At 32.8% G+C, this 24979-nt stretch overlaps 2 protein-coding genes across 3 annotated transcripts in view; one reads left to right on the forward strand and one right to left on the reverse strand.

Moving 5' to 3' along the window:
* Positions 1–18113, reverse strand: part of LOC106134175 (calcium release-activated calcium channel protein 1) — a 39142-nt gene extending 21029 nt beyond the window's left edge. The window contains exons 1-2 of one of the 2 annotated variants that reach the window (XM_013334152.2): positions 17946–18113; positions 2895–2964 (exon numbers count right to left, since the gene is read on the reverse strand). In XM_013334152.2, coding sequence (XP_013189606.2) covers positions 2895–2964; positions 17946–17983 — 108 coding nt within the window. In that variant the 5' untranslated portion in view covers positions 17984–18113. The remainder of the gene's footprint in view (positions 1–2894; positions 2965–17945) is intronic. The other variant, XM_013334150.2, reaches the window with a different exon arrangement.
* On the forward strand, positions 3440–22317 carry LOC106134178 (methyl-CpG-binding domain protein 4). The gene is made up of 2 exons (XM_013334154.2): positions 3440–3578; positions 20607–22317. The coding sequence occupies exon 2, from the start codon at positions 20615–20617 to the stop codon at positions 21326–21328; it is 714 nt and encodes a 237-aa protein (XP_013189608.2). The 5' UTR covers positions 3440–3578; positions 20607–20614; the 3' UTR covers positions 21329–22317.
* Positions 22318–24979: the final 2662 nt, after the last annotated feature.

Below are 24979 nucleotides of genomic sequence, written 5' to 3' on the forward strand. Positions count from 1 at the left end.
AGCTACGCGATAAGTTTAGGGTTGTGCATTTATTATAAAACTGTATTTTATTTATAGTGCCGTGTGGTTCCCGGTACCAATACAAGAAAAGAATAGGACCACTCCATTTCGTTCCCATGGATGTCGTAAAAGGCGACTAAGGGATAGGCTTATAAACTTGGGATTCTTCTTTTAGGAGATGGGCTAGCAACCCGTCACTATTTGAATCTCAATTCTATCATTAAGCCAAACAGCTGAACGTGGCCTATCAGTCTTTTCAAGACTGTTGGCTCTGTCTACCCCGTAAGGGATAAAGACGGGATCATATGTATGTATGTATGTATTTTATTTATGGGTACATAGTCATATCATAGTCAATATTATATTTTTTTATTTATGAATTCTTTGCCAAATACTTTGAAAAGTGTACCTACGTACTATAGGTAACCGTTGTATTATTAATGTAAATAATTAGTTTCAGCTTAAGCGTTGTTTACTTCTAAGAATTTTCCACTTACAAATAATTTAGTTCCGACCAAATTCGAAACGGAAGCGGAAGAGTAGAGTAGCCTCTAGGCAAAATGATTTTATTACAATTTATAAAAAAAAAAACAATTTGTTTAATGATGTGTCGATAGTTAATAGCAGTTATTGCCGGTTTTTTTTTTAAATAAAAATATTATTTTATTTCCGATAAAGCAAATTTCGATATTTCGGTAAATGGATTGTGAAAAGAAAAAAAGCTGAATGGATTTCAATTGTCTAATGGACAAGAACTGAAAATTATGGGGGGTTGCGCCTTGAAGAGACAATAATTTGTATCTATATAGTTGTAGATAACATCTATCAAAACTTATCAAAAATATGTTATTTGATGTATATGTAGGTATAAGTTGATTGGTGTCCATTTGAAATGATATAGTTATGCCAACTGCAACAACATAATGTAGCTGGCAACCCTATTACGCCACAATCAGGGAAGATTTTACATAAATGCTGTGTCAACAATTTTCGTCTGTTTACGCATGAGAGTTAGCATTGGCATTGTTTCTACATGTAACGTAGTAGATGTAGGTTAAAATGATTTTTAAGAATGTTTCAAAGTAAAGAAATATTGTGAGCGAAGAAAAAAAATAATTGCCCTTGTACTAAATTTCTCCTTAGTCTAAGTTCTAGTGTTTTTCCTTCATGTACATAAACATATAAATAAAGTAATAAATAAATAAATAACGTGTGTGTGCCAGCTGCTTCTTTTCCCATGAATGGAAATGCTAATATGGGATTCTTGTTTTAGCCGATAGAATTGGCTAGCGACCTGTCATAGTCTGAATCTCAATTCCATCATTATACCATCCAGCTGAACGTATTACATAGAGACCTTTGCGTCTGTCTTCCCGGTAGGGGTAAATAACAAATACCTAATGATTGCTTATTTTATTTAGCATGCGAAACTGACCTTCCACAATAGGCGGTGTTTACTAATTCTCTTCTGATATGACATCGTAGTAAATAGTTCTTTTACTTAAATAAGGAAATAAACCAATTTATTTTTGCATTATAATTTATATTCACATAAAATTGTAGTCCAACTAGGAAATGCTGCAAGTGTTCCGGGCACGTCGTCTCCCTGCGAAAGTCCTGTCACCGGATTTGGCATATATATATTTGTTTTGTTATTGATTTCATAGGTACACTGTCATATAGATAACAAAATGTCAATTTAAAAGTCGCAGCGGTCACAACACACCAATTATAATAAATTCATCATCAACTGCTTTAAATTCATACTGCTGAATTAGCTTATTTTATTACACAATCACAGTTATTTAATTTAAATTTAAAGCACTTTCGGTAAATTTGTTAGTGCAAGCTTAAAGAAACCCGTTTAGGTATGTTGCGGAAGCAATTAGTTATTTTAATTTCTTTTTTAAGCGCAGTGGATTCAATTTTCTGTACTGCACTTGGCCAGTCTCCAATATGACTAGATGAGAGTCTTAGAAGTTACTAAAATTAAACCACTGAATATTATGCCAACCATACATTTATAGACATTGTTCCCATGCCGTAAAAATTAGAATTATGGCTATAAAATTTTAATTGTGATACCAACGTATTATATTAAAATTTTCCTTTATATTTCTGTAATTATTCTTTTAGACTATTTAAGCAAATAACATAAAGGTGGTCTAATATATTCTTCAACTACTGTATTTGTATAGCATACACAACACATGTCACATCTTATACCCTTGCAGAGTAGACATAGCCAGTCATCGTAAGAGTCGAAAGCCGGAATTGAGATTCAAAAAGTGAACAGTTACAGACCCATCGCCTAAAAGAAGATTACTAAGTTCCCGTGATTGACTGCATTAGAAAAGAATATTTTTTTTTACTACCTACTTTAGTGCTTGCCTATGCTTGCTACATTTAGATAATAAGGATGATGACGGCGATAATGAAGCATTTTTCCGCTGTTTATCTACAAATTACCTATCTTGGTATGGTAGTAGGTATGTGACCGTTCAAACAAGCATTAAAAACTAAGTACCTTCTCAAAACATTGAAAAGCAAAGAATATCTATCTGCGATAAATAAAGCAGTCTTGAAAATGTTCGGTATCTCCCACTAGTCTCATGTTGGGACAAGTGAGACTGCGATACGATTTTGTCCCAGTAGTCACGCCACTTTCTTTGAATAAGAATGCATTGCAGCACAGCTGCATGCAGATAAAAGACTTACTTCTTTTTTACTTCTTTCGCTTTCAGATTGCTACTATCAAGTAGCAATCTGAAAGCGAAAGAAGTAAGTGTGGCTTGATAGCCACACTTACTTCTTTCACTTCATGCACGTAAATACAAATATCACTCTCTCTTAATAATAATACCATTTCAAGGCCCACGGGCTAAAACACTCACATTATCGGGCACATCCAGCATGTTGGAATTTTTATATATTGTCAGAGAGGCATCGTACTGGTTGTCGAATCTGAAACAATAACATAGCGTTTTAAATTTAAGATTTATATTGATATAAGTTAAGGATAAGATACATATTCGTATTTATAATCAAATTATTAATTAATGTATAATTCATCTTCATATATCTTTTTTTATTGGTTTCCCACTGATGTCGTAAAATGCGACTAAGAGATAGTAGAGATAGGCTTATACCTAAATATAGGATTCTTTTATAATATGCATGAGATATGGGCTAGCAACCTGTCACAATTTGAGTCTCAATTCTATCATTAAGCCATAGAGCTGAACGTAACCCGTCAGCTTAACCTGTTAACCTTTTCAAGACTGTCTCCACAAGAGATATAAACGTGATAATATGTTATAAACTAATTATTCCGGTTGGCTGCATAGCGTACTACACTACGACGTAAAATGAAAAAAGTTTCAAGATGACACTGACAAACCGATGTCAATGTCAAAACTGAACCAACGTCAAGCAAAAGTTTTGCTTGTTTGTGGTTGTAATAAAGTTTTGTTTTTAGTGTTTTTTTAATTAATATTAGATTAGTTTATCAAATACAGTTCGGTCTACTAAATTCTAAAACTAATTAGGAGTTATGAATCAGTAATGATCAGTATCTGGTAAGTAATGAAATTTGTATCCTTGAAGTGGGTTCTTGAATTCAGTAATATCATTACATCTTTATATTTTATAATAGTAACAGTGGTTTTGTTGGTTCTAACATGCCTATATTATGTTGTCTACCAAATAGCGTACACCTTTTTCGATATAGGTAATATCTATGTTTTTTTAAATAATGGATAAGGGAGAGATGAGGAAGATAATAAAGTTCCAATAGCTCCACCTAGCAAGTTCATGAAAACTTGTTTATTTTCTATTACTATGGAAAAAACCTGCATCATCTTTTAGTGTTCCCCTACATATTTCAAAGGCTACACATGCCTTTGAGCTTCCTAAGCCCAGTAGGTACTTTAAGCTATTTTAATAATTTTTTTTTATTACAAAATATGCACGTCATATCTATTTAACTATTTTGTCAATGTATCTTTTCTATCACTATTAATACTAAAATCAATTTATGTAATGGTGGAAGCTATCTGGTGCTCATTAATATGTAGCACACCTGTACACATATTGATTGATTTGAATGATAAATTATTACAAATTATAATCTATTTTTAATTGTGTTTTAGTATTAGATGCTTATATTCATACATCATTTCTTGCCTACTAATCCTGCTTTCAATAGCAGAAGAAGAAGTCTTTAGAACTATGAAGAACCTCTTTAAAGTCAACTGCGATAATATAGACTAGACTTTCGAGTTAGTTAACATTCAAGTATTTTCAAGATTAAAAAATTCTATTGACAGCTCATAAAAACCTTTTAAAATTTAATTATGTTATCATGGTACAATATACATACCAAAAATGTATTTTAGCTCTAAGTTGATTTTTTGGCCCAAATTTCATTTCAAAGCCTTTCTTTTACTTGAGTGTCTACTTGCCACTTTCTGATTTCTCCATGACTCGAAAAGAACAAGACTACTTAGAGCCCTTTTATGTCATTGCCGTCACGCACTTGGAATGTTTAATGATCATGTTATTATTGAATAGGTGAAGTGACCCATTCTACCACGAAAAGGTTGTAATGGTCCTGTTAATGGCGTATTCTATACTTTGCCTGCCAACAGCGGTTAGTAATATATATTATAAGTTCGAGATAGTTAGGTATAAGGGTAAGAATGTAAACACATTGAACCATATTTTCCTTTATTTAAGTAGATACCTAAAAAATTGGAGTATGTTTATTTTACTTTATTAATTATTAATGCGAAAGTTTTTGATGATAGGCTTGGAGTTACTTAATTATTCGAATTAACTTTACAAATTTTATAAGCATTGCCAATTGGTTTTAGTATAATTAATTCCCTTAAAATATTTACATACATACATATAGTTACGTCTGTATCCCTGGTGGGGTAGACAGAGCCCACAATCAAAAATGATAGGCCACGTTAAGCTGTGTGGCTAATAATAGAATTGGGATTCAAATATTTGCATTTCATTTAATATGAGAATTCTTCCCATATCTCTTATGAACTTGATCTAGTCAACTGTACGGACGTAGAACACCCTTGAATAGTATTTTTTAATTCTCAAAATCATACGGCACTAATATTTTGAGGGTCACTGAACACACCTATCTCCCAAACCACTGTATAGTATGCACCTATATGGACAGTCTCCGAATACTTTACATACGAGCTTACATCTAGTTCACCAGGCAGGATCCTCTGGCTGGTCCTCCAGGGGAACACCGTAAATTCATCTTTATCAAAACTATTCGACATTTAGCTACGAGATCTTTTAAGATGCGTTAGTTTTATTTAAGCCCGTCCTCCGTCTTTTAACCGACTTATAAATAAGGAAGTTCCCATTCGCCTAGTATTTTGCAACGCGTAATTATCGGTCACCTGCCACATATGACAGTTTGTAGATAACAGGCCAGCTTATTGTGCCTTCATTTATGTCAATAATGCAATGTATGTTTGTTGCTAACTACAACATTGAGTCATAATTGTCATGTCCATCCAACTATAGACCTTTGAGGCTCGAGAGGCGCTGTCTACTCCGAAAGGGATAAAGCCGTGATATGTAATCGCTATGTCTACAACTTCGTTGTAACTATAGATAAGTACATATAACAATAAATATATAGGTTTAAAGGAGAAAAGGGATCCTTTTCAAGCTAGACTGAACTAGAAGTAAAAGAAATCTCAGATTTAATTGCGGATCAAATTTTTGTCCTCCGTTTTTTCGTACGAATTTTGGCCTAAAAAGTACTCTAGATGAAATTACAGGTCTTATAAATTATACCCACGTATAAAATTTTTTTAAAATTCTTTAAGTAGATTTCGTGTGATAGACAAATAAGATAACGTACACACACATCCCAACAAACCTTCACATTTATAAAGTTAGTACAATGCCATTGATTAGAAGCATCGATTTAGTAAAATGGGTAGAAGTTATAGATGTCTCTTAAAGGTTCTGTGTTGTGTTAAGTTCTTGCACCGGCTGTAACGTGACATCCTTTCGTCTGACACGTGTTCTATAATAACACCAGCTTATGTTTATTATACATATATGTCTATAAAAAGTGCCACCAGTATGTGAATTATGTATTTATATTGTTGCGTTATTATCCGTAGAAGTATAGTTAAGATTGATGTGCATCGTTGCTGCAAAATAGCGTGATGCACAGGCCAGGCCATATGCACCAATAATTATTTTTTTTAAGTTACATTCATTCATTCTTTAATTGCTTAATTCTTCTGTCACTACATGAGAGTAATTTGAAATCCGGGATATACATTATATTATATCATAGATATATGGATGTATTACCTAATGATTAAAATTTAACGGTATAACGATCGGAGATTCCACGGGCTAATCCCAAACATTTCTTTCTTCTTATGTTTATTATATAAATCTTATATATGTATTTTAGTGCTAAAAAAATTCTAATCTAAATTATATTTCTCGCTGTTACGTGATTTATACATAAAGTTTGTACAAAATACATATATCGTCAACAATAGGCGGCCATAGACAGCGCTAACAGTGTCAAAAAACTGATGGAATTGAGATTCAGTTAAGTAGTGACTGGTTGCCGAGTTGTTTGTTTCTGACTAAACATCTTCTTTGTTACTTTTTCCCACTTTTTACGTTGGGTCAACACATCATGTTAGATTTTTCCAATTACATTTGTTACTTGCCATCTCACTGGTCACTCCCTTTCTACTCATACTATCTGTCAATTCATCTCTTTTTCGGTTTTCCCCTATTTCTTAAACCTTCCATTTCCCTATTTAAGGCTCTTTTAGTAACATGACCTTCCTCTCTTTTCGTGATGTGTCCGTGCCAACCTAGTTATTACCTTTTGCATTTATTGGCGCTTCTAAACATATAGTCGAACTATAGAATTATTAATATGACTACATATGTATAAGGCAGAAGTAGAACTAGTTCATTTACCAGATATCGAACATTGCTCTTTGTCATAAAGGAAGTTGTTTTTTATACACCTCGGAAACTGTATGCTTTGAGTAAGTACTCATATGCTACAGATTGCAGAAGTCAAGAACAGTTTTGAAAAAGTTATGAATCTTTTTACATTTTATTTCACTGCTCTACGTTCAAATAATTGAACATATTAATGATTGAATAAGCATTTTGTGTAATAATAAAAATGTTAAGTTATGAATGAAGGCTTTAAAAGTGAAGTTATATTCTGACTAATGTTTTGTTTATATGCTATAGTACTTATTCATTTTAAAAAATATACGTTATTGCTTAACTTTTCGCACGAAATCTGGCAATTCCAAACAAGGAACTTACTTGATATCGATGACAATCACAGAATTATTAATAGTTTTAAGTACATGGCAATGAAAAGACTGAGGTTTACGCAAAATACGTTGTTTGTAACGTGCAATATATTTAAATAATGGTTGCAATTGTACGTTTGTATTCTGCAAAGGAGCGATATGGCAAGGTTTACTGCTGAGTCGATGAATTAGAATGCTAGCGAAGAGGCTATTTATTTATGAAACTTATTCTGAGGGAATTGTCTGAAGGCACAAGTATAACTTGATTTTACAATGAATGTAATGTTGTTTCATTTGGGATTACCTCATATTTCTTGAATTAATCGAAACTTCGCTAGGATTATGAAATCATTTATAATCACTGAAAACTAATATGGGACGGGTTTAATGAGTTCTTTAAGAAATAGTAAAAGGTGATAAGCTAGAAAAAAATTTTGCCAATAGACAGCATTTCAAACTTAAAATATATATTTTTATTTTGATTTGTGTCGGTAATTTATTAAATTTTATGTTTGAAATTTGGCTCATTCTCAAGGGGCATAACGACGCAATGACGTCATCTGTACGAACTAGTTTCAAACATCATAATAATGTTATTAACTTCTCTCGTCATAGAGATGACGACACAGATATGATATTAGATTTTATGAATATTCTCAAAAATAAATATTTAAAAAAAAAATCGTTGATGTTTTTTGGTACTAGAATAGTATAATGAAGAAACGGTTGTTTTGGGGTATTGAAAAAAATTAAATGTAGTCAATTGGGGAAAACATTTCTGGTTATTTCAAAGACTGTGTTCAAAGGTTATGCAAAGAAAATAGGGTATGATTTTAATAAACACCAATCAATACAGAAAAAATCTACACAGATATTTCGGCATATTATTTTTATAATCTACCAAAATGCCATAACTATATGCCTTTATGATTTAACTATGCGCTCGAAAATATTTTATTTAAAGCATTTGCATTATTTATGTGTTTAATTAAGTAACTGTGAATTGGGTATTTCCAAATCCGGTTCATCACATTAAAAAATCGAGCGTATGGACATACAATGATTATTTTTTGTGCCGCCTCCTTTACATCCCAACGACACCGAATAAAACATTAACTTTTTGCCATAACAATTCGCTAAGTGAAGTTTTCCTCACCTTGATATTTTCTTTTTTCATCGAAAATAAAACTTTATTTGAATACGACCTTTTATTTTGTCAGCGTTTTATGAAGATTTTCTTGTTGTTGTCATTCTCAGCAGGTCATTTGGTTTTGTATTTTACAATATACAAAATCAAATGACCTACAAACTACCCATGTTGTTTCATTTATGTTTATTTCATATTTACTATTAGCCGTGCCGTACTATTGCCGTGTGGATCCCGGCACCAATACAAAAAAAAAATAGGACCACTTCATCTCTTTCCCATGGATGTCGTAAAAGGCGACTAAGGGTTAGGCTTACAAACTTGGGATTCTCTTATAGGCGATGGGCTAGCAACCTGTCACTATTTGAATCTCAATTCTATCATTAAGCCAAATAGCTGAACGTGGCCATTCAGTCTTTTCAAGACTGTTGGCTCTGTTTGCCCCGCAAAGGATATAAACGTGACCATATGTATGAATGTATGTATTACTAAATATGTCATCACGCGGACGGCGATACAAATTTATTTATGATAGACGATATTTCATAATCAGTTAAAAGTAAGGGAACGGTTTAATATAAGCTTTTTCTTTAAGAAAAAAATATTAAAATTGAAAGGTTGGAAAAAGTTTATTTAGCCAATTGGGAAAAAAATTGCTGGTTCATTCACCACGAACGTTTTGCTCATCTCTGCATTCAGCTTTAATTGTGTTGAATTTTGGACTTTAACCCTTGAACTGAAGAAGTTTAATTGTACGAGTATGTTTTTACCTTTAGCATGATGAGCAAAGGTTTATTAATGCGCTAGTTGTAAATAAAAAAGAGCCTTGATTGACTTGATGATGCCAAAATGTGTGGGTTTTGTAAGTACCGTTCAAGTTCACACAGCTACTAAAATATTATGTCACTATTTATTGCCGAAGTTTCAAATACTATATTTTACCAAAACCGGTATACCTAGCTATACCAATGTTTAAACTTGTGAAGTGGCTTTTTGATATTATATTATTAAATCAAAAGAAAAGAGTCCATATTTTATATCAAAACGTGTTCCATTACTTCAACAGAATCACTTAAATGTTTTTATTAACTTCTATAACTCTTCCGACTTTGCAGTGCTTGTTTCAAACCTGCCTTGGGCAAAAGAGTTCTAAGAGAAAAAAAAATAATAAATTTAAAACAATTATATAATACTAGCGACCCGCAAAGACTTCGAACGGATAGTATTTATTTAAACATAAAAACTTTGAACTTGAACCACTCTATCTATTTAAAAAAGCCATTTAATCCGTTGTTTAGTTTTTGCTTTATACTATGTAGTGATTATTATAAATTGACAAGCAGTGTGTCTAAGTGTCTTCAAGTATTACTTCAAGTCCTGACCATGAGTACATTACTAACATATCTAGCGAAAAACTTCATATTAAATTTTTGATTGATTGTGTAATGCGAATTCTTATTCTTTTTTTTTTGTTTTGTATAATCGATTCGACGCATATGGGCAATCGATTAGTTTTGTTGCTGGCAGTTTGATGAAAAATTTAACCTGAAAATAGATTTGTTTGCGAAACTTGTTTCGAACATTGAAATATTAAAAAATATAATGAAAGGCAGAGCCAGGTGCCGAGACACATTAAAAAAATACTTAGTCCCAAGCACGCATTCTTTTCGTTTAAAATAAATTTAAAAAAATATAGATTTATTGTAAATAGTAGATATTTAATTATTGATTCGAATGGTAATTCTGCAGCAAGCTAGTTTAATTATTTAATTCTAATGAATCTGCTTAGAAGGCTAATGAAAGTTGCGTACTTCCGATTGGAAACCGGCTTTAGACTTGATTAAGTGCTACGGAAGTCCCGCGAAGGAATATTATGTCGATTCTCGTGATATGCAGTACATCAAGTCTAGTGCTACTTTATATACTTATAGTACTCCATTACATTTTATTTCTATACATTATACTTACGTAGGAAATAATGAATAAAGTAATTCATTCAATATAGTATCTTACTAACTTCCATGCCGAAAGAAAAAAGAATACAGCGCGTGTTAGCTGTTTCTCGTCCCGTACACATTATAATTCCGTCATTGAGCCATACATACAGAACGTGGCCTTTCAGTCTTTTCGCGACTGTTTGCTCTGTCTACTCCGTAAGCAATAAAAACGTGATTATACATTTATTGTAAGCACCTACTTACTTTTATCAAGTAACTACTTACAACAGAATACGCAGGTATATCACGAAGTTCCCACATGAACGAAGCTCACTTATTCGAGGAAGGTAATTCAGATTAAGATTACATAGATCACGTGTTTTATATATAAGGGGTAGACAGAGACAATAGTCAGAATATTCAGTCTTAATGATGGAATTGAGATTTAGTTAGATATAATTACAGATTTCTAACAAAACAATCCCAAGCTACAGCTTGCCCTTCCTTCATTGGATTATGGTTGGTACTAACTTAAAATGTTCGGGGTCAAATTCCGTTACTTGTGTATAATAATTTATTATAATCAGATAACCAACCATACACGGTTAGTTTGAGCGGTTAGGTTTGCTGAATACCGTTGCGAAATTAATCAATTTAATTAATAGACCCCTGTACAGACGGTGCCGTTCGTTCCTTGGCTTGATATAATGTTTAAATACAGTAGAAGGACCTCTGTTTAAGTGGTACTAGAAATGAGTACATGGTAGCCTTAAAGGAATAATGAATAATTAAAAAAAATATACACAGGATAAATTAGGTACCCAGACCGGGTTAACCCCAAAAGTAAGTTTGTAAATTGTGTTATAGTTAACGAGACTAAAGCACCATAGAAACATATCCGAATATTATTTAAACATACAAAATCAATTCAGGATCCATGGTCAAGGGCGTACCTTGGGCGTAACCGACTCCATCTGAAGTAATCAGAAGAATACGAAGGAATCTTTATAGGTGATAACGCAAGTAAGATCACCAAGAAGATGATTTACTTAGTTGCTGAAGCCAATAGAAAGAACCAAAACCGTGAACCGGTTGCCGGCACCAATAGACAAAAGAATAGGACCATTCCATCTCTTTCCCATGGACGTGGTAAAAGGCTACTAAGGGGATGTCGTAATAGGCTAATAAATTTGGTATTCTTCTTTTAGGCGATGGGCTAGCAACCATTATTTGAATCTCAATTCTATCATTAAGCCTAACAGTCTATGAGTATCAAGACTGTTGGCTCTGTCTTCCCCGCAAGGGATATAGATGTGATCATATTATCATATTATTATCGTATGTAAAACCATGATTAAAATCATTGTTGATAAACATGTCTCGCGTGTATTGAGATTTTATCTATTTTATATAAATAAATACACTGTTCAAGGTTAGTTCTGGTGCTCTTAAATGCAGGCAGATGACATTCCAGTTGGTATTACCGTTCAAAGTAAAATAAACCCTATGTGGTAAATAATAAAATATACATAGTTCTTCCATTATCTAAAGCTTTGTCGCGTTATTATTAAATATTAATATTATATCTCTTTTAGAATCTCAACTTCCTGTATATTGACATTACTTATCGTAGTATTTGCTTACTTTAAACTCCATGTGTTGTACTGATTTAAACAAACATTGTGTTAAATATTTACAACATAAAGTATTTATGAAAATTGTTCTACTCAATATATTATGCAGGGCGGATCTAGATTTATCATAGGAAAGACGTATGGTTTGACTTCTTTTATGCTTTTGTTTATTTAAGCGATCGGTTTTAGCAACTGACTACTGAGTTTTAGCTGAACGTTTTCTGCGACTTATGCCACTATCAGCTCTGCTTTCCCCGTGAAGGATAACAAAGTAATAGGTACATGAATGTTTGTATGATCTAGATGCCTGATTGATTATTATGACTTCAAGTCCGTCCTATGCGTAGAAGGAAGGACATAATAGTCTTAGGAATAATGTACCTTAATCTTTTAGTTTTATTTTCACGATGATTTTCGCGTATTTATTGCTTTACATTTTTTAACATCTCATTTCATCGTTTGAAAACAACACAAATGTGGGGGTCAGCGCCAAAGATAAATAAAACTGGTATGGATTTGCATTGGTCTGTTCGTTGCATAATTTTGGAAGCCTAAGTTATCGATGGTAACTCGTGACAGTTAACACCACACACACCTTCTGCTTTTAGCAACTATTACAATGGCATAAGGGCTATTCTAGCAAGGATTAAATGCAAATGACTATATAGTCAACAGCATATCAACCAACCAAAGTACCTGCAAATTCGCCTCTATTACTGTGTCATAGAGTTCCATGCAGATAACTTTATATGCGTTTCACCGTCAATACTGTTTATGTGGTTACCATTAACACCTTAATAGGCAATGTGTTACATCGCGTCTCTTTGTCAAGTGAAGATTTATGACATTTGGCAGCCCTTTGCGTTGCTTCATTGACCGTTGGGCCATCAGTTGGTCCGACTCAGTAGCAACATGACTTACATACAATATTGCTGACAAGGCAATAGGTCCCTGGGGCCTGGAAGTAAAGATATTTTTGGGAGATAAACCGTCGAGGCAAACGGTTACAGAAGCGTGGGCACTTTTGCTCAAAGAATAAATCTAGCTATTCCGCGAAGAAATGCTTCCATTTGGGCGTGTTGCCCTTGCTATGATACGAATAAAAGGTGAAATGAAATATGCTGGCTTCTCAATAAGAGTAATCATAACCTAACGCTATTATTAGTTGTCCAATCTAAACCAATATGACGGTTTATATTTGACTAAATAGCTTAGAGTATCGACTTATAACTAAGAACTAAACAGTGTACTAATATAATTAAGTTGACACTATAAGACTGTTGTCAACTTACTCAATATGACATAACTATTTGCTGTCGCTATTTGATATCCAGAACTGTTGCGCCAATTGATTGGTCTGCTATATTTCTGGTCAAATTATGCATTTCACGGCAGGGCTCAACAGAGCTAAAGGGAATGTGATCACTTGAATAGGACATATAATTAAATACGTTAATTGGGAAAGCAATTCATTATTTTTATAAATAAATAAGTAGATACTTAAAGAGGCAATAGAACTTTGAAATACGGGAAACTTTGATTATGCCTTACTATGATAGAAAACTTAGAGGTGACTAGAGCATTCAACCTTTATATAATTTTGAAAACCGGTCAATATGTTAAAATACTCGTTCAAGGCGTGACGTGTTCTAATCAAGCAAAACTGTGACTTTGCCGTAATAATACTATCTAATTGTTCTTTCCTTTGTCATTATTACGTCAATGGTGCATATTATAATTGAAAATTATGCGTCATGTCATGTCTCTATGCAATAACAAAATAAGTGCATTCTTTGTTTAGTGTTCTGGCATGTTAGTTCTATTAGTAATTCTGGTCTAAGGCGGCCTAAGGTCGTTCGAGTACCTATAACTATTGTGGTGTGGCCATCGCCCTTTGTTTAAACATGTGTTCTGTTCTGGATCAAATAAAAATAAATTATTCTTTATACTTAATTGTCTTTGAAAATTAAGTTGCTTTTTACAAAGGGAATTCAGTTTTCTTTTTGTTATATTGAATGTTTAGGAAATGCGTCGATAATTTTCTAAGAAAACTAACCTGCTCCACTCCATACAGATGCAGTAATTGATGCTAAACGCTTACACTTAATTATGTATAGGTATGCAACATGAAAATTTTTTCGTCGTCGGACATAAATTTCTTTTACTTTTTAGGGATCTTAAAGGATAAAAACTGAAACTAAGTTGTCCAGACTGACTGAATTAGCGATGAATGTGTCTTATACAGACTAAAAATTCATGACAACTGAACATTTAGTGGAACATAATTAGGCATGAAAATTATAGATCGAAATCATAAATTCCATCTGTAGCTATGGCTCTCCGTTTTAGATAAGAATTCTTGCTAACACGTGGGGAAACGCGTGAAAGTGCAATAAACTGAAACCATTGGAAAATGTTCAGTTTGAGTTTAACTCTTTTAGAATAGAACCATTCCATATTTTTTTCATGGATGTCGTTAAATACAAGGAATAGGCTGGTAAATATATTCATCTTGTGCAAGATTCCATAATGCTCTTGTAGCGAAAAAAGAGCATACGATTAGTATAGCATTATTAGTATACGGAATATAGCCTTCCCGTGCAGATTATGCTTAAAAGTCAATAATGAGAGTCAAGCCCCTTCTGTGACCCCTTCTTCTTTGATGTCAGAAGTTACACCATTGAAATTTATCTTAATAAGAGTTTTAATGCAAATTAATTGAATTTTGTCGCATACCTAACTAAGTATATAGAAACTAATGTTTTACTGATTCTTCTATGATGTTATTAGTTTTCAAGAAGTGTTTACATACTAACAGTTAATTTCATCACGACTTTTGTCCAACCTAGAAACGTTAATTACCCATACCATCGTAAAATCGAAGGTCTTGAAACTATGATAATATTATTATGTTAAGTGAAATCGTAAGCTATATTTGTTACCGAGAATAAGTGCTTTTTACAGAAATCTGAATGAACAGGACATTATTCCGATTTTTTTGGTCATTTTAAATACTTGGGACAGGTCAAAGATAGTATAAAAGTCTAATTATTATTGAAATTCATAACAATCCAAATTATCAATCAATATTAATAATTCATAAAATTCATATTATATAAGTTGATGTCTTTGACCTTTTTAAGTGCCGTAATTATATCTAAGGGAGAGAAACGCGGGCGCGGCTGTGGGAAAGAGTCAGTAAGCTTTAATGCTATAAATCTCATGCTACCGGCGTGTTGTCGCGGAAATGAAATCGAATATGAAATGGAAACTGGAGAGTCGTCGGTCAGTAAAGCGAGAGCTTGTTTACAAAATACATTCAGTAACTTAACTACGCCAGATTCTTGAAAATTCTTATTTCTGTCACGGGACTGTGAAGCTAGGCTTAGTAGGTACGGAATGTAGCCTCAGACTGTAGATTCGTCAAATCATCTTGATTTAATTAATCGAACTATTGGCAATTCAAACTGCGACATTGTAATGAGAAGTTATTTTTATTCTTTAAGAATCTTTTTTTTATCAAGATATATTGTTCTTATAAAACGATCGTTTCTGATCGCGTTTTTTATGCAGCAACCGCGGGACTATTTTGTAAAAAATAAACACAGAATATATTAAGTTTAACACTAGGTAACTACGGACACATCCTGTCACTATTTGTATCTCAATTCCATCTCAAGCTAATACAGCTGAACGTAAAAGTAAAGTAAAGTAAAAAGTAAAAAAGTATTTATTCCGTCTCCGTAGGCACAGAAAAATTACAAAAACGTGGCTTTATATATTCTGTCTACTCCGTGAGGGGTAAAGACTAGATTGTATGTACGATTTCAATACTTCCAGCTAACGGTAAACGGTGTTAGAAAGCAATAATCAGTAGGGACGACCTGTTCTAAAAAAGACCACCTATTAGCGAATACGTCGAAGATGTATTTATAAAATTTTTGTACGTCATAATTATTTCCTGTACTGTTGTAATGTACTCGATCTTTTTTACCCAACGGTAATAATTATGTAGCGCTTTGCAGAACCAAAATGGTCATGGTAAATAAATACACGAACACAATCTATTTATAGTCGTTAGTACTAAACACAAGTTTCAATCAGTTTTTAAATGTTATGTTTTTGTTGGGGTTTTTTTTTAATGCTGCTCTCTTCGTGTGAAGAAGTGAGCGAATTTTGCATACATAGATTCCTAGCTCATGTCGGTAGAGTTACTAATCAATTAGACCAAAAATTGGCAAAACTAATAAAAGATATTATATGTATCTTTATGGAATTTTATTAATTGCAATATTTTGCATATTGTTAACGGTTCCGGTAACGGTTAGCTTAAATATTACATTAAACGAGTAGTTTGAAATTATTATAACTTTTAATCTCGTTTTAAAGACAATTTTCTTTTTTTTTATGACAATAAAATAAGCAAAAACTAATCGAAATTAATACAAAAATATGCACAGTACCAAATAGTAATGAAAATTTACGATAGTCGTAATTTTTTTCAAGAGTTACATACAGCTATGTCAAAATATGTAGAGCGACCTAAGGACTTAGGTATCAAAAGGACAATCGCTTTTGATATTTTACATTGTTTTGAAACTACTTAAAAAAAGAAGATATTATTAATTCAATTGTATTTTTGTATAGTTTTTGATGCCATTAAGTACTCTACGAATTATGACATAATTATGGAGACTTTATTTTTGGGATATCAAAGGAACCCTTACAATTTTAAAGGTAGTAAGTATTGTAGTAATTGTTTTTTAAAGTAGATATATGTAATTTCGAAAGTTTTTCAGACATTTGCTTCGGGTAATCAAAACCATCTAATATTAATTTTATACCTATAGGTTTGCCAGCAATTTATGCTTTACTGTAGGTAAGTACTGTGTCTATCGCCCATATTGCATGTCATATGATTTGCATTAGTAGGTTATTTAACAATTATTACACCGCCAACTGTCATATTTTATAACATAAATTGAGAAATGTTATGACAGAATTTGATAAGGCGGTTATCAATGCATTATAATAATGTTATTGTTAAATTCAGTACGTATTTATACAATATTTCTTGCACATACTTTAAAATAAAAAAAATATTTTGATTCTTATATCTCTTAATTTAAAAAAATAAAAGCTATTTAATTTCCAATCTGAGGAAAGACATTATTAAATCTTGACATTTAGGTACGTTTATTGAGTAGTTGGCATTTTAAGCTTTTGATAATGATAAGCTAGTGAAATGAGTTAAACACGTAATTATACGCTGTTTTCAAAATAGGGTAACTGTTATCGAAGGAAAAACCTTTAAGCTACTTGCTCCGATAACCACACACTGAAAAACTTTTCCTAGTTCCTGCCTTACACATTCTCTCTTAAAGAGAATAGGTATCGAAAACTAACTATTAACTTATTTTTCTTTATATATTTTTCTTTATTTTCATCAATATTAGTTTCGTAGTTATAGAGTTAGAAAAAGATAAGAAGTGAACATTATAAAATAATTAAAATTTTTCTTCTTTTGAACCAATTTGTCTGCCTAAATTATACCTTGTTGATGCTGATACTTTATTAGGTTAGGTATTTAATCGGCAGTTTTATTTTAATACGGATATTATAAAGGTAACTCCCTATTTTTTTATTCTAAAATGTGGTGTCTGATGTTTTTAAGTTATTTTTTATGATTTCAGTGGTACTCGATGTGGTCTACCTTATCGATATTTTTTGTACACATTTAATTATTTCCTGTCTTCACTTCCTATACGAAGAATTACCGACTTTACTTACGTCATTAAAATTACGGGACCTAGACCTATACCTACTTAATATGCAATCCAAGCATTTTCATATTGAGTCATGCCAATTAACTTACCGTTCGCTGCACACCGGCAAAAGCGCATCGCACGGCATAACTCACTTGCATCCGAGTATCGATATATACAACACTAATGTTCCTTGACCTTCCAGAAAGGCCGTAACTTTACTAACACTTCCGCAATCGTAATCAACAATCGATTGATCCGCGATTCCGAAAATATAATAATTTTAATTCACGCAGTCGTTCTCAAGCTGATTCGACTTTATCGATTCATTCGATTGACACGCGTTTTTTTTTTCGATTCTATCGCACGGGGCAACGTGCGTGCTGTCGCGGCGATGCAGCTCTTCTCAATAATCGTTTATACCTACGGACTAGAGCCGGTTGCACAAAATATAGAGACTACAAAAGTGAAACACACGTGCGATTGGAAAATAAGACAGGTTAACGCCGTGTCAAATAAATAATTATATATTATATATTCATAAAATAGGTACCTTAATGTTTAAATACTATTGCCAATGGATTTATTGAGTGACGTAAGACAAATTATCAGTTCTTCCGGTTTTTTACTTGTTTTTAACAGCCCCGTATAAAGTTGTAACTTGTAATTCAACACAGTCGTATTGTAATGAACATTACGGTTTGTGTTTAAGGAAGTAGGTATTTATTATAATTGAACAGTTCACTACTCTTTATAAGTCACTAGTACCTATTTATAAGACATCAAAGAAAATGCTTATGTATTTGCATTTTTTAATGCGATGAGATTACTCCCCTGTTCTATACATATTTTGCGAGTGTGGTAGGCTGGTCAGTTGCTGAAGAAAAGTAGTCGGAATGTATGACGGTTTGCACGCGATTGAATCTATTATCGACTATAGATTAATAAATGCGGAAAAAGGACAATGGACAATAGCGGCTTCTCTATTGTCTGTGTTTTGTCTCTACTTTAATTGATACTCTCATGTTACACCTACATTGTTAGGATGTCAAAGGTTGTAGAAGTCTTTGGTGTTTGCACCCACTTTGTGATTATTATTTATGTATAGAATAACAAGATTTTGCTAGGGGCTTTATTTTCTTGCGAATTACACGTTTTATATATATAATCACGTCTATATCCCTTGCTGGGTAGACAGAGCCAACAGGGTCGAAACGACATTTTCTGTCATTTTTGAAAATTCACATACAAATATTTTAGTGCGCTTATCTGTAACACCGGAGATCCCGGCCAGGGCATGAAGAGGAACAAACTTTCTCTGATTGGCATGGGTCTGATGATGTTTATCTATATAAGTATTTTTCACAAAACATCGTTGGGTTGGTATTTCGTAACACAAGATTCGAACTTATTTCGAGGCTAACTAAATCTGTGTTATCTGTTCCTTATTTATTTATTAATAGATAAGTATATTCCATTATGTGGTTGTACAATGTAAATGCGGTATTGTACAGAAAGTTGAAAGATATTAAATGGTTCTATTCTAAACTGCCGGGAACCACACGGCGCACACATCGGGAACCGGGTATGCGAAGGTGTTAATTAGTAGTTTAAGAAGAAACTGATGGGAACATAGGGGATAGGAAGCGGGATTTCGACAGGGAAAGTACATGGGTACGGATTTGTATTAAATTTAATTTAATCTATTATTACCGTTTTTCTTAAAAAAAATTATAAATGTATATTTCTTAAGTAATAATTTGTATTTAAAATGTATGAGTTTGGTATAACATTAAAACAAATGTTCAAATATGCCTATTACACGTGTAAAATCTTTATATTTAGAATCATTGTTTGCTTTATTATCTATTTATGTATGTACAATTGGATGATTAAATTATAACTGTAAGTGCGCATCTTTTTAACCTCCGACGGAAAATAGGGGTGTTATAAGTTTGACGTTTCTGTCTGTCTGTGAACCCATAGCTCACAAACTGAAGCTATATCAATTTTTTTTTATTGTAGGCAATTTACGTGCGGTCAAACATGTTTGATCAAATTAAAGTTATGAGAGTTGCAAGTGGTGCAAGTAGATCGAATGTCGGCGAATATGCTTGAGGCACTGATAGAGAATATTGATGTATAGGAATAGTTATTTTGGGCATCATTGAAGCCGTCAAGGATGAATAATTTACCCCGTTTTCTTCACATTTTCCATTATTTCTTCGCTCCTCATAGTTGCAGCGTGATGTTTTATAGCCTAAAGCCTTCCTCGATAAATGGTATTTTTAACACAAAAAGAATTTTTCAATTCGAACCAGTAGTTCCTGAGATTAGCGCGTTCAAACAAACAAGCTCTTCAGCTTTAAAATATTAGTATAGATTTAATCGTGGTCATAAGTCTTAACAAAGTTTGAACAAAGTTGAATCGACCCATAGCATGGAAATAAGAGACGCATTTTCATATAAATTTTAAGTGTTCATGTAAAGACATATTGTTTGTCTAATATATTAACCGTAAAATAAGACATCGTCTAAGTAGATTATGAGGTCAATTTACTTTTAATCTTGTCGAGATAAGCCGAAAAATATTATGGCGCGACCATGAATAAAATTTAATCCAATCTGGGTAAATTCTGTGTACTTACATTTTTTACAATGGGAACATGCATAATATGTAGATGTGAAATCTGCATACCTACATGTGTGTAAATCTTTCCTTAAATGTTTTTCTTTCACTTAAAAAAAATTAAGTATGGTTTTTTTTTCAGATTTAATCATGGCGGAGGACACTTGTATCAGCAGATTCTTTGAAAAATCTAATGTAGCATCTACGAGCCCAAAAATAATTCTTAACCCGTTAAAAGGAACCCTCGACTCTTCCCAAGATTTGAGTCACAGTTCATTTGGTTCCGATGTAGACATGTTAAGTTTATCGAACCTGTGTATCGAAGAATACGAACCATTGCCCATTCAACCGTTCTATAACATATCTCCTAGGAAAATGCCATTATCGCCCCATTATGTCATAGAAGAGGAATTTGCCACAAACCCATGGGCGATGTTGACAGCTACAATTTTCCTAAACAAAACAGCCGGCAGGACTGCCAGACCCTACATGAAATCCTTTTTCGAAGAATATCCAACGCCCTATCATGTACTACAAGAGGATCCTACCTCATTAGAGCGATATTTTGATAACTTAGGCCTAAGAAAACGAGGCCACATGATTTGGAAGATGAGCTACCAGTTCGTGTCATCAAAATGGCGACGAGCAAGTGATTTATTTGGCATAGGAAAATATGGAGAAGACGCCTATAGAATATTCTGTTTAAGTCATACAGATTTAGATCCCGAGGATAGATACCTGAGATTGTATTTGGATTGGTTGAGGAATCATACGGAATTTCTTGAAGACCATGGAGTTACGGATAGTGAGTGCATGATTGAGGATCCAGTAGCGAAATATTATAGTATCACATTGAGAAATTAATCAGAAATACAGTGCACGCGTGATCAAGTGTTAAAATGCAATAAAATAGTATCTAGTTTAGTTGTGGACGTAAGTCCTTTAAAATCACGTTGTTAATCTATCTGTGATATTGTATTTTATAGACATAAAAATAAAATTAAATCTGTCAAAAGATCAAGAAATCATGTTATCCAAAAGTTCATGAATAACTACAGCTAAGTCTTAATAAGTTAAATCAATGTTTTTATGTTGAGCGTTTTACCTATTTAAAAGTATGTACGAGTATGTCAAAGTCGTTTACCTCTCAAATTGTTCATGTCAAAGGTTCGAAGGTCATTTTATTATAATAATTGCCGTTGTTTTAAAGTAAAGAAAAAATACAATACATGATATGAAGGCCCATAGATTCTAGAAATGAAGAAGTAGGTTACCTACGTGATAAGTCTTTAAAAAAGTCAAATCTATTTCCAATAAAATGTAAATATTGTATGTTCCTATTTAATTGTTTTTTTTTTTACTACAATCATTTATTTATTTCTAAACTGCTTATTTTTAATGCTCACTGAATCAGATTTCTGTAAATAATGAACCTGACACATCATCAAATTTTTTAATTTGCTACTCAAAATTATAACTTCAAATTAAATAAAATGTATCAAATTAAGTATATATTTAAACTTTGATAAGCACCACTCATTACTTGAATTTATTTTTTATTTAATTATATAACACATAACAGAATACAACTTAGTAAGTACATAATATACTAAGATAAAAAGAAAAATAGTGAGTGCCAGCAGCTTCTCTGCCATCACAGATTGTGTGTGTGTTGACAAGTTTTTGATTATAAGCTCACTCAGTTATGTCGACTTATACAGCTGACCCGTGGATTTTCAGGCGTCCAGTCTATTCTATATACCGCATTGGGCAGCAAGGAATCAATTGTCTAGGTGAACTAACCCAGGTGAATTAATTGTACTATGTGAGAATAAAGACGTACGTATTATAAATAAAAAGGTGTACATATTATAAAAGAATCTGGTTTCACTTTGATTCATTAATTTGTTCCACTCTGATCCATATATGAGAAAGAATTATGTCGCACTGTGGATTTGCTTACAGATATTTGACAGGATTTACAGTAAAATACCTACTAATATTATAAATGCCAAAGTAGTTCTGTCTGTCTGTTTACGCTTTCACGTCTAAATCACTGAACGGATTTTGATGAACAAAAAAGGAACAACAATAGAGGAAGAACAAAAGCTAGTACCATAGTAGGTACCATAAAAAAAAGAAACTTCTTGACAAATCACCAGCAGAAAAAAAAAGTCTCGCATAGATTGAAAAGCCCCGTTTGGCTGTATTGCTTATTCTTGGAATTCAAATAGTGATAGGTTGCTAACCCCTCGCCTAAAAGAAGAATCCCATGTGTATTAGGGATCCATGGGAAAGAGATGGAGTGGTCCTATTCTAAATTGCCGGATCACACAGCTATAAATTTTTTATCACATACCTAGAAAGATAGTAACAAAATTATTGAGGATATAATGTTGCCGTTCGATGTTCTACTATCGATAGTCGAGTAAAAGCAATGTATTCGATAGTGTCGATAAAAAATATTTGAATCACTATTTATGTAGTTAGGGTACTGGTGCTACTCTTTTAGATGAACTTTACTTATTGTCATCGGTTTGGCGATGTAACAAACAAAGATACCTACGCAATGACTCATTCTCACCTCACCACCCTAGCCAGTGTTTCCGAACGATAGACCACTATCGATAGTTGAGTAACAACACTATTGTTTTTACTCATAGGATAGGCCTATCAACAGTATCGATACCATCGATAATATCGACAGCTCAGTTACCGTCAAATTGACGGCGTATTGACGGCGTCAATACTATTGACATCCAACAATTTTATCGATACTATAGTTTTGGCCTATGAACAGCGTGCTTGCCCTCGATAGTATTGCTTTCTCTATCGATAGGCTAAAACTATCTATAGTTATTGCAATAGTCAGCAGCAATAATAGAACCTATTGTTAGTATTGAAGCTCAATATTGAAAGCTTTATCGAAAGGGTAAATATGAAGATCTGTTATATATAATATTTAAGACCTTGTTGTACTCGTATTATGCAAATAAAAGTTTGAATTTGAAGTATCTATAATACTTATAATAGATACTATCGGAACCGGAAATATTGAATATCGTAATGAATTGTAGTTTGATTTGAACCTAAATCAAAATTCAGTACACTCTGTACATAAATGTATTTAAAATTGGCAATCCATAAATTATTATTAAAATCTCATATAAATAAATTAATCTGAACAATGTATTCTTTCGTCCACATTTTTATTCTAAGTTTGGATAGTTGTGAAGTTGACGTTGTTTAAGAAAATGCTGCAGTGCAGTTTGTTACCAGTTCTTCTGCACTTGACTCATTGGAAGCGGCAGTAAACTTAGGTTTAAGTTCACAAATAAATTATTATTTGTCAACCAATGCCATGAAACCAATAGATTTGAATATTATTAAGCGATATGAAGTATCCTATAATAATGAATAAAAGTTTTTGAATTTAAAATTTTTTGAAAAGCAAAGTGTGTAAAACTTTTAATCGGTAAACTGGAACAAAGCCATCTAGTCATAATAGGTGGAATTACAATCCACTCTTAATAAGTTCCGAGAAACCAGTTAGATGGCGCTGGCGAAAGACACGAATATCTGAAATACCCTAAAAATTTTCTGCATATTATGATTTGAAATTATCATATCAAAATTGTGGTCAAAAATCATGTCGATGAAGCTATGGATATTATAGCTGCGCGATATTATCGATACTTGGTACCTATCGGATTTCATATTGTTGTTGCAACCCTAGACTTAACTGTTATTCTGCACCTAGGGTATGGTCCTAGGACCCGGTTGGATAAAGGGGATTTTCTAGTATCCTCATCCACGAAGATAAAAATAATAACTCTTATGTTTGTAACTCTTACACGCAAAATCTACTTGACAGATTTTAATAAAATTTTGTAGGTACATGTGTACTTTTTATCCTGAAAGTCTCACGCGCGAGCGAACCCTTGGGCCTCAGCGAGTTTTACATAAATAGAAGACTTTGTTTACGTTTAAGTCAGTAAGACTACATTTTTAATTAAAAATACATAATGAATCAGATAATTACAATGTACCTACAAACCTAAATGACTTGTATACCCTGGTCGGTCGTCTGGGGTACGTTCACCCCACGTTTAGAATATTCTTTGACCAGGATATTACCTAAATACCCAATTCGTATCTTCTTCAATCATGTTGACCAGATTCGACTCGAAACTTCCTTATTTTCTAACACTATTCACAATCATTATGTACTCAAACTCATAGAATTAACACAGTTCAAGATCGAGTGATACTATTTGTCCGAGGCATAACTACTACTATTGTTTATTTAGATTATCCGAGGTTCACAATGATAGTCTCATATTCTTCATGTAAATTTAAGTTAATTTAATATTTTGTTTCCATTTTACGATGTTTTAAATATGCCCGCCACTTTGTTTCATAAATAAACCAATAGGGCATGTTGCGTTCTACCAACCAAAAGTAAATAATCGGAGTGATTGCTTCTCGCACTGTTGGCAGCAGTGTCGACTATTG

Source organism: Amyelois transitella, chromosome 22 (genome assembly GCF_032362555.1).
Source record: "Amyelois transitella isolate CPQ chromosome 22, ilAmyTran1.1, whole genome shotgun sequence".
NCBI lineage: Eukaryota > Metazoa > Arthropoda > Insecta > Lepidoptera > Pyralidae > Amyelois > Amyelois transitella.

What these genes read in the sequence shown, in the direction of transcription:
- LOC106134178 (XM_013334154.2), top strand. Translation starts at nt 20,615, where the DNA reads ATGGCGGAGGACACTTGTATCAGCAGATTCTTTGAAAAATCTAATGTA.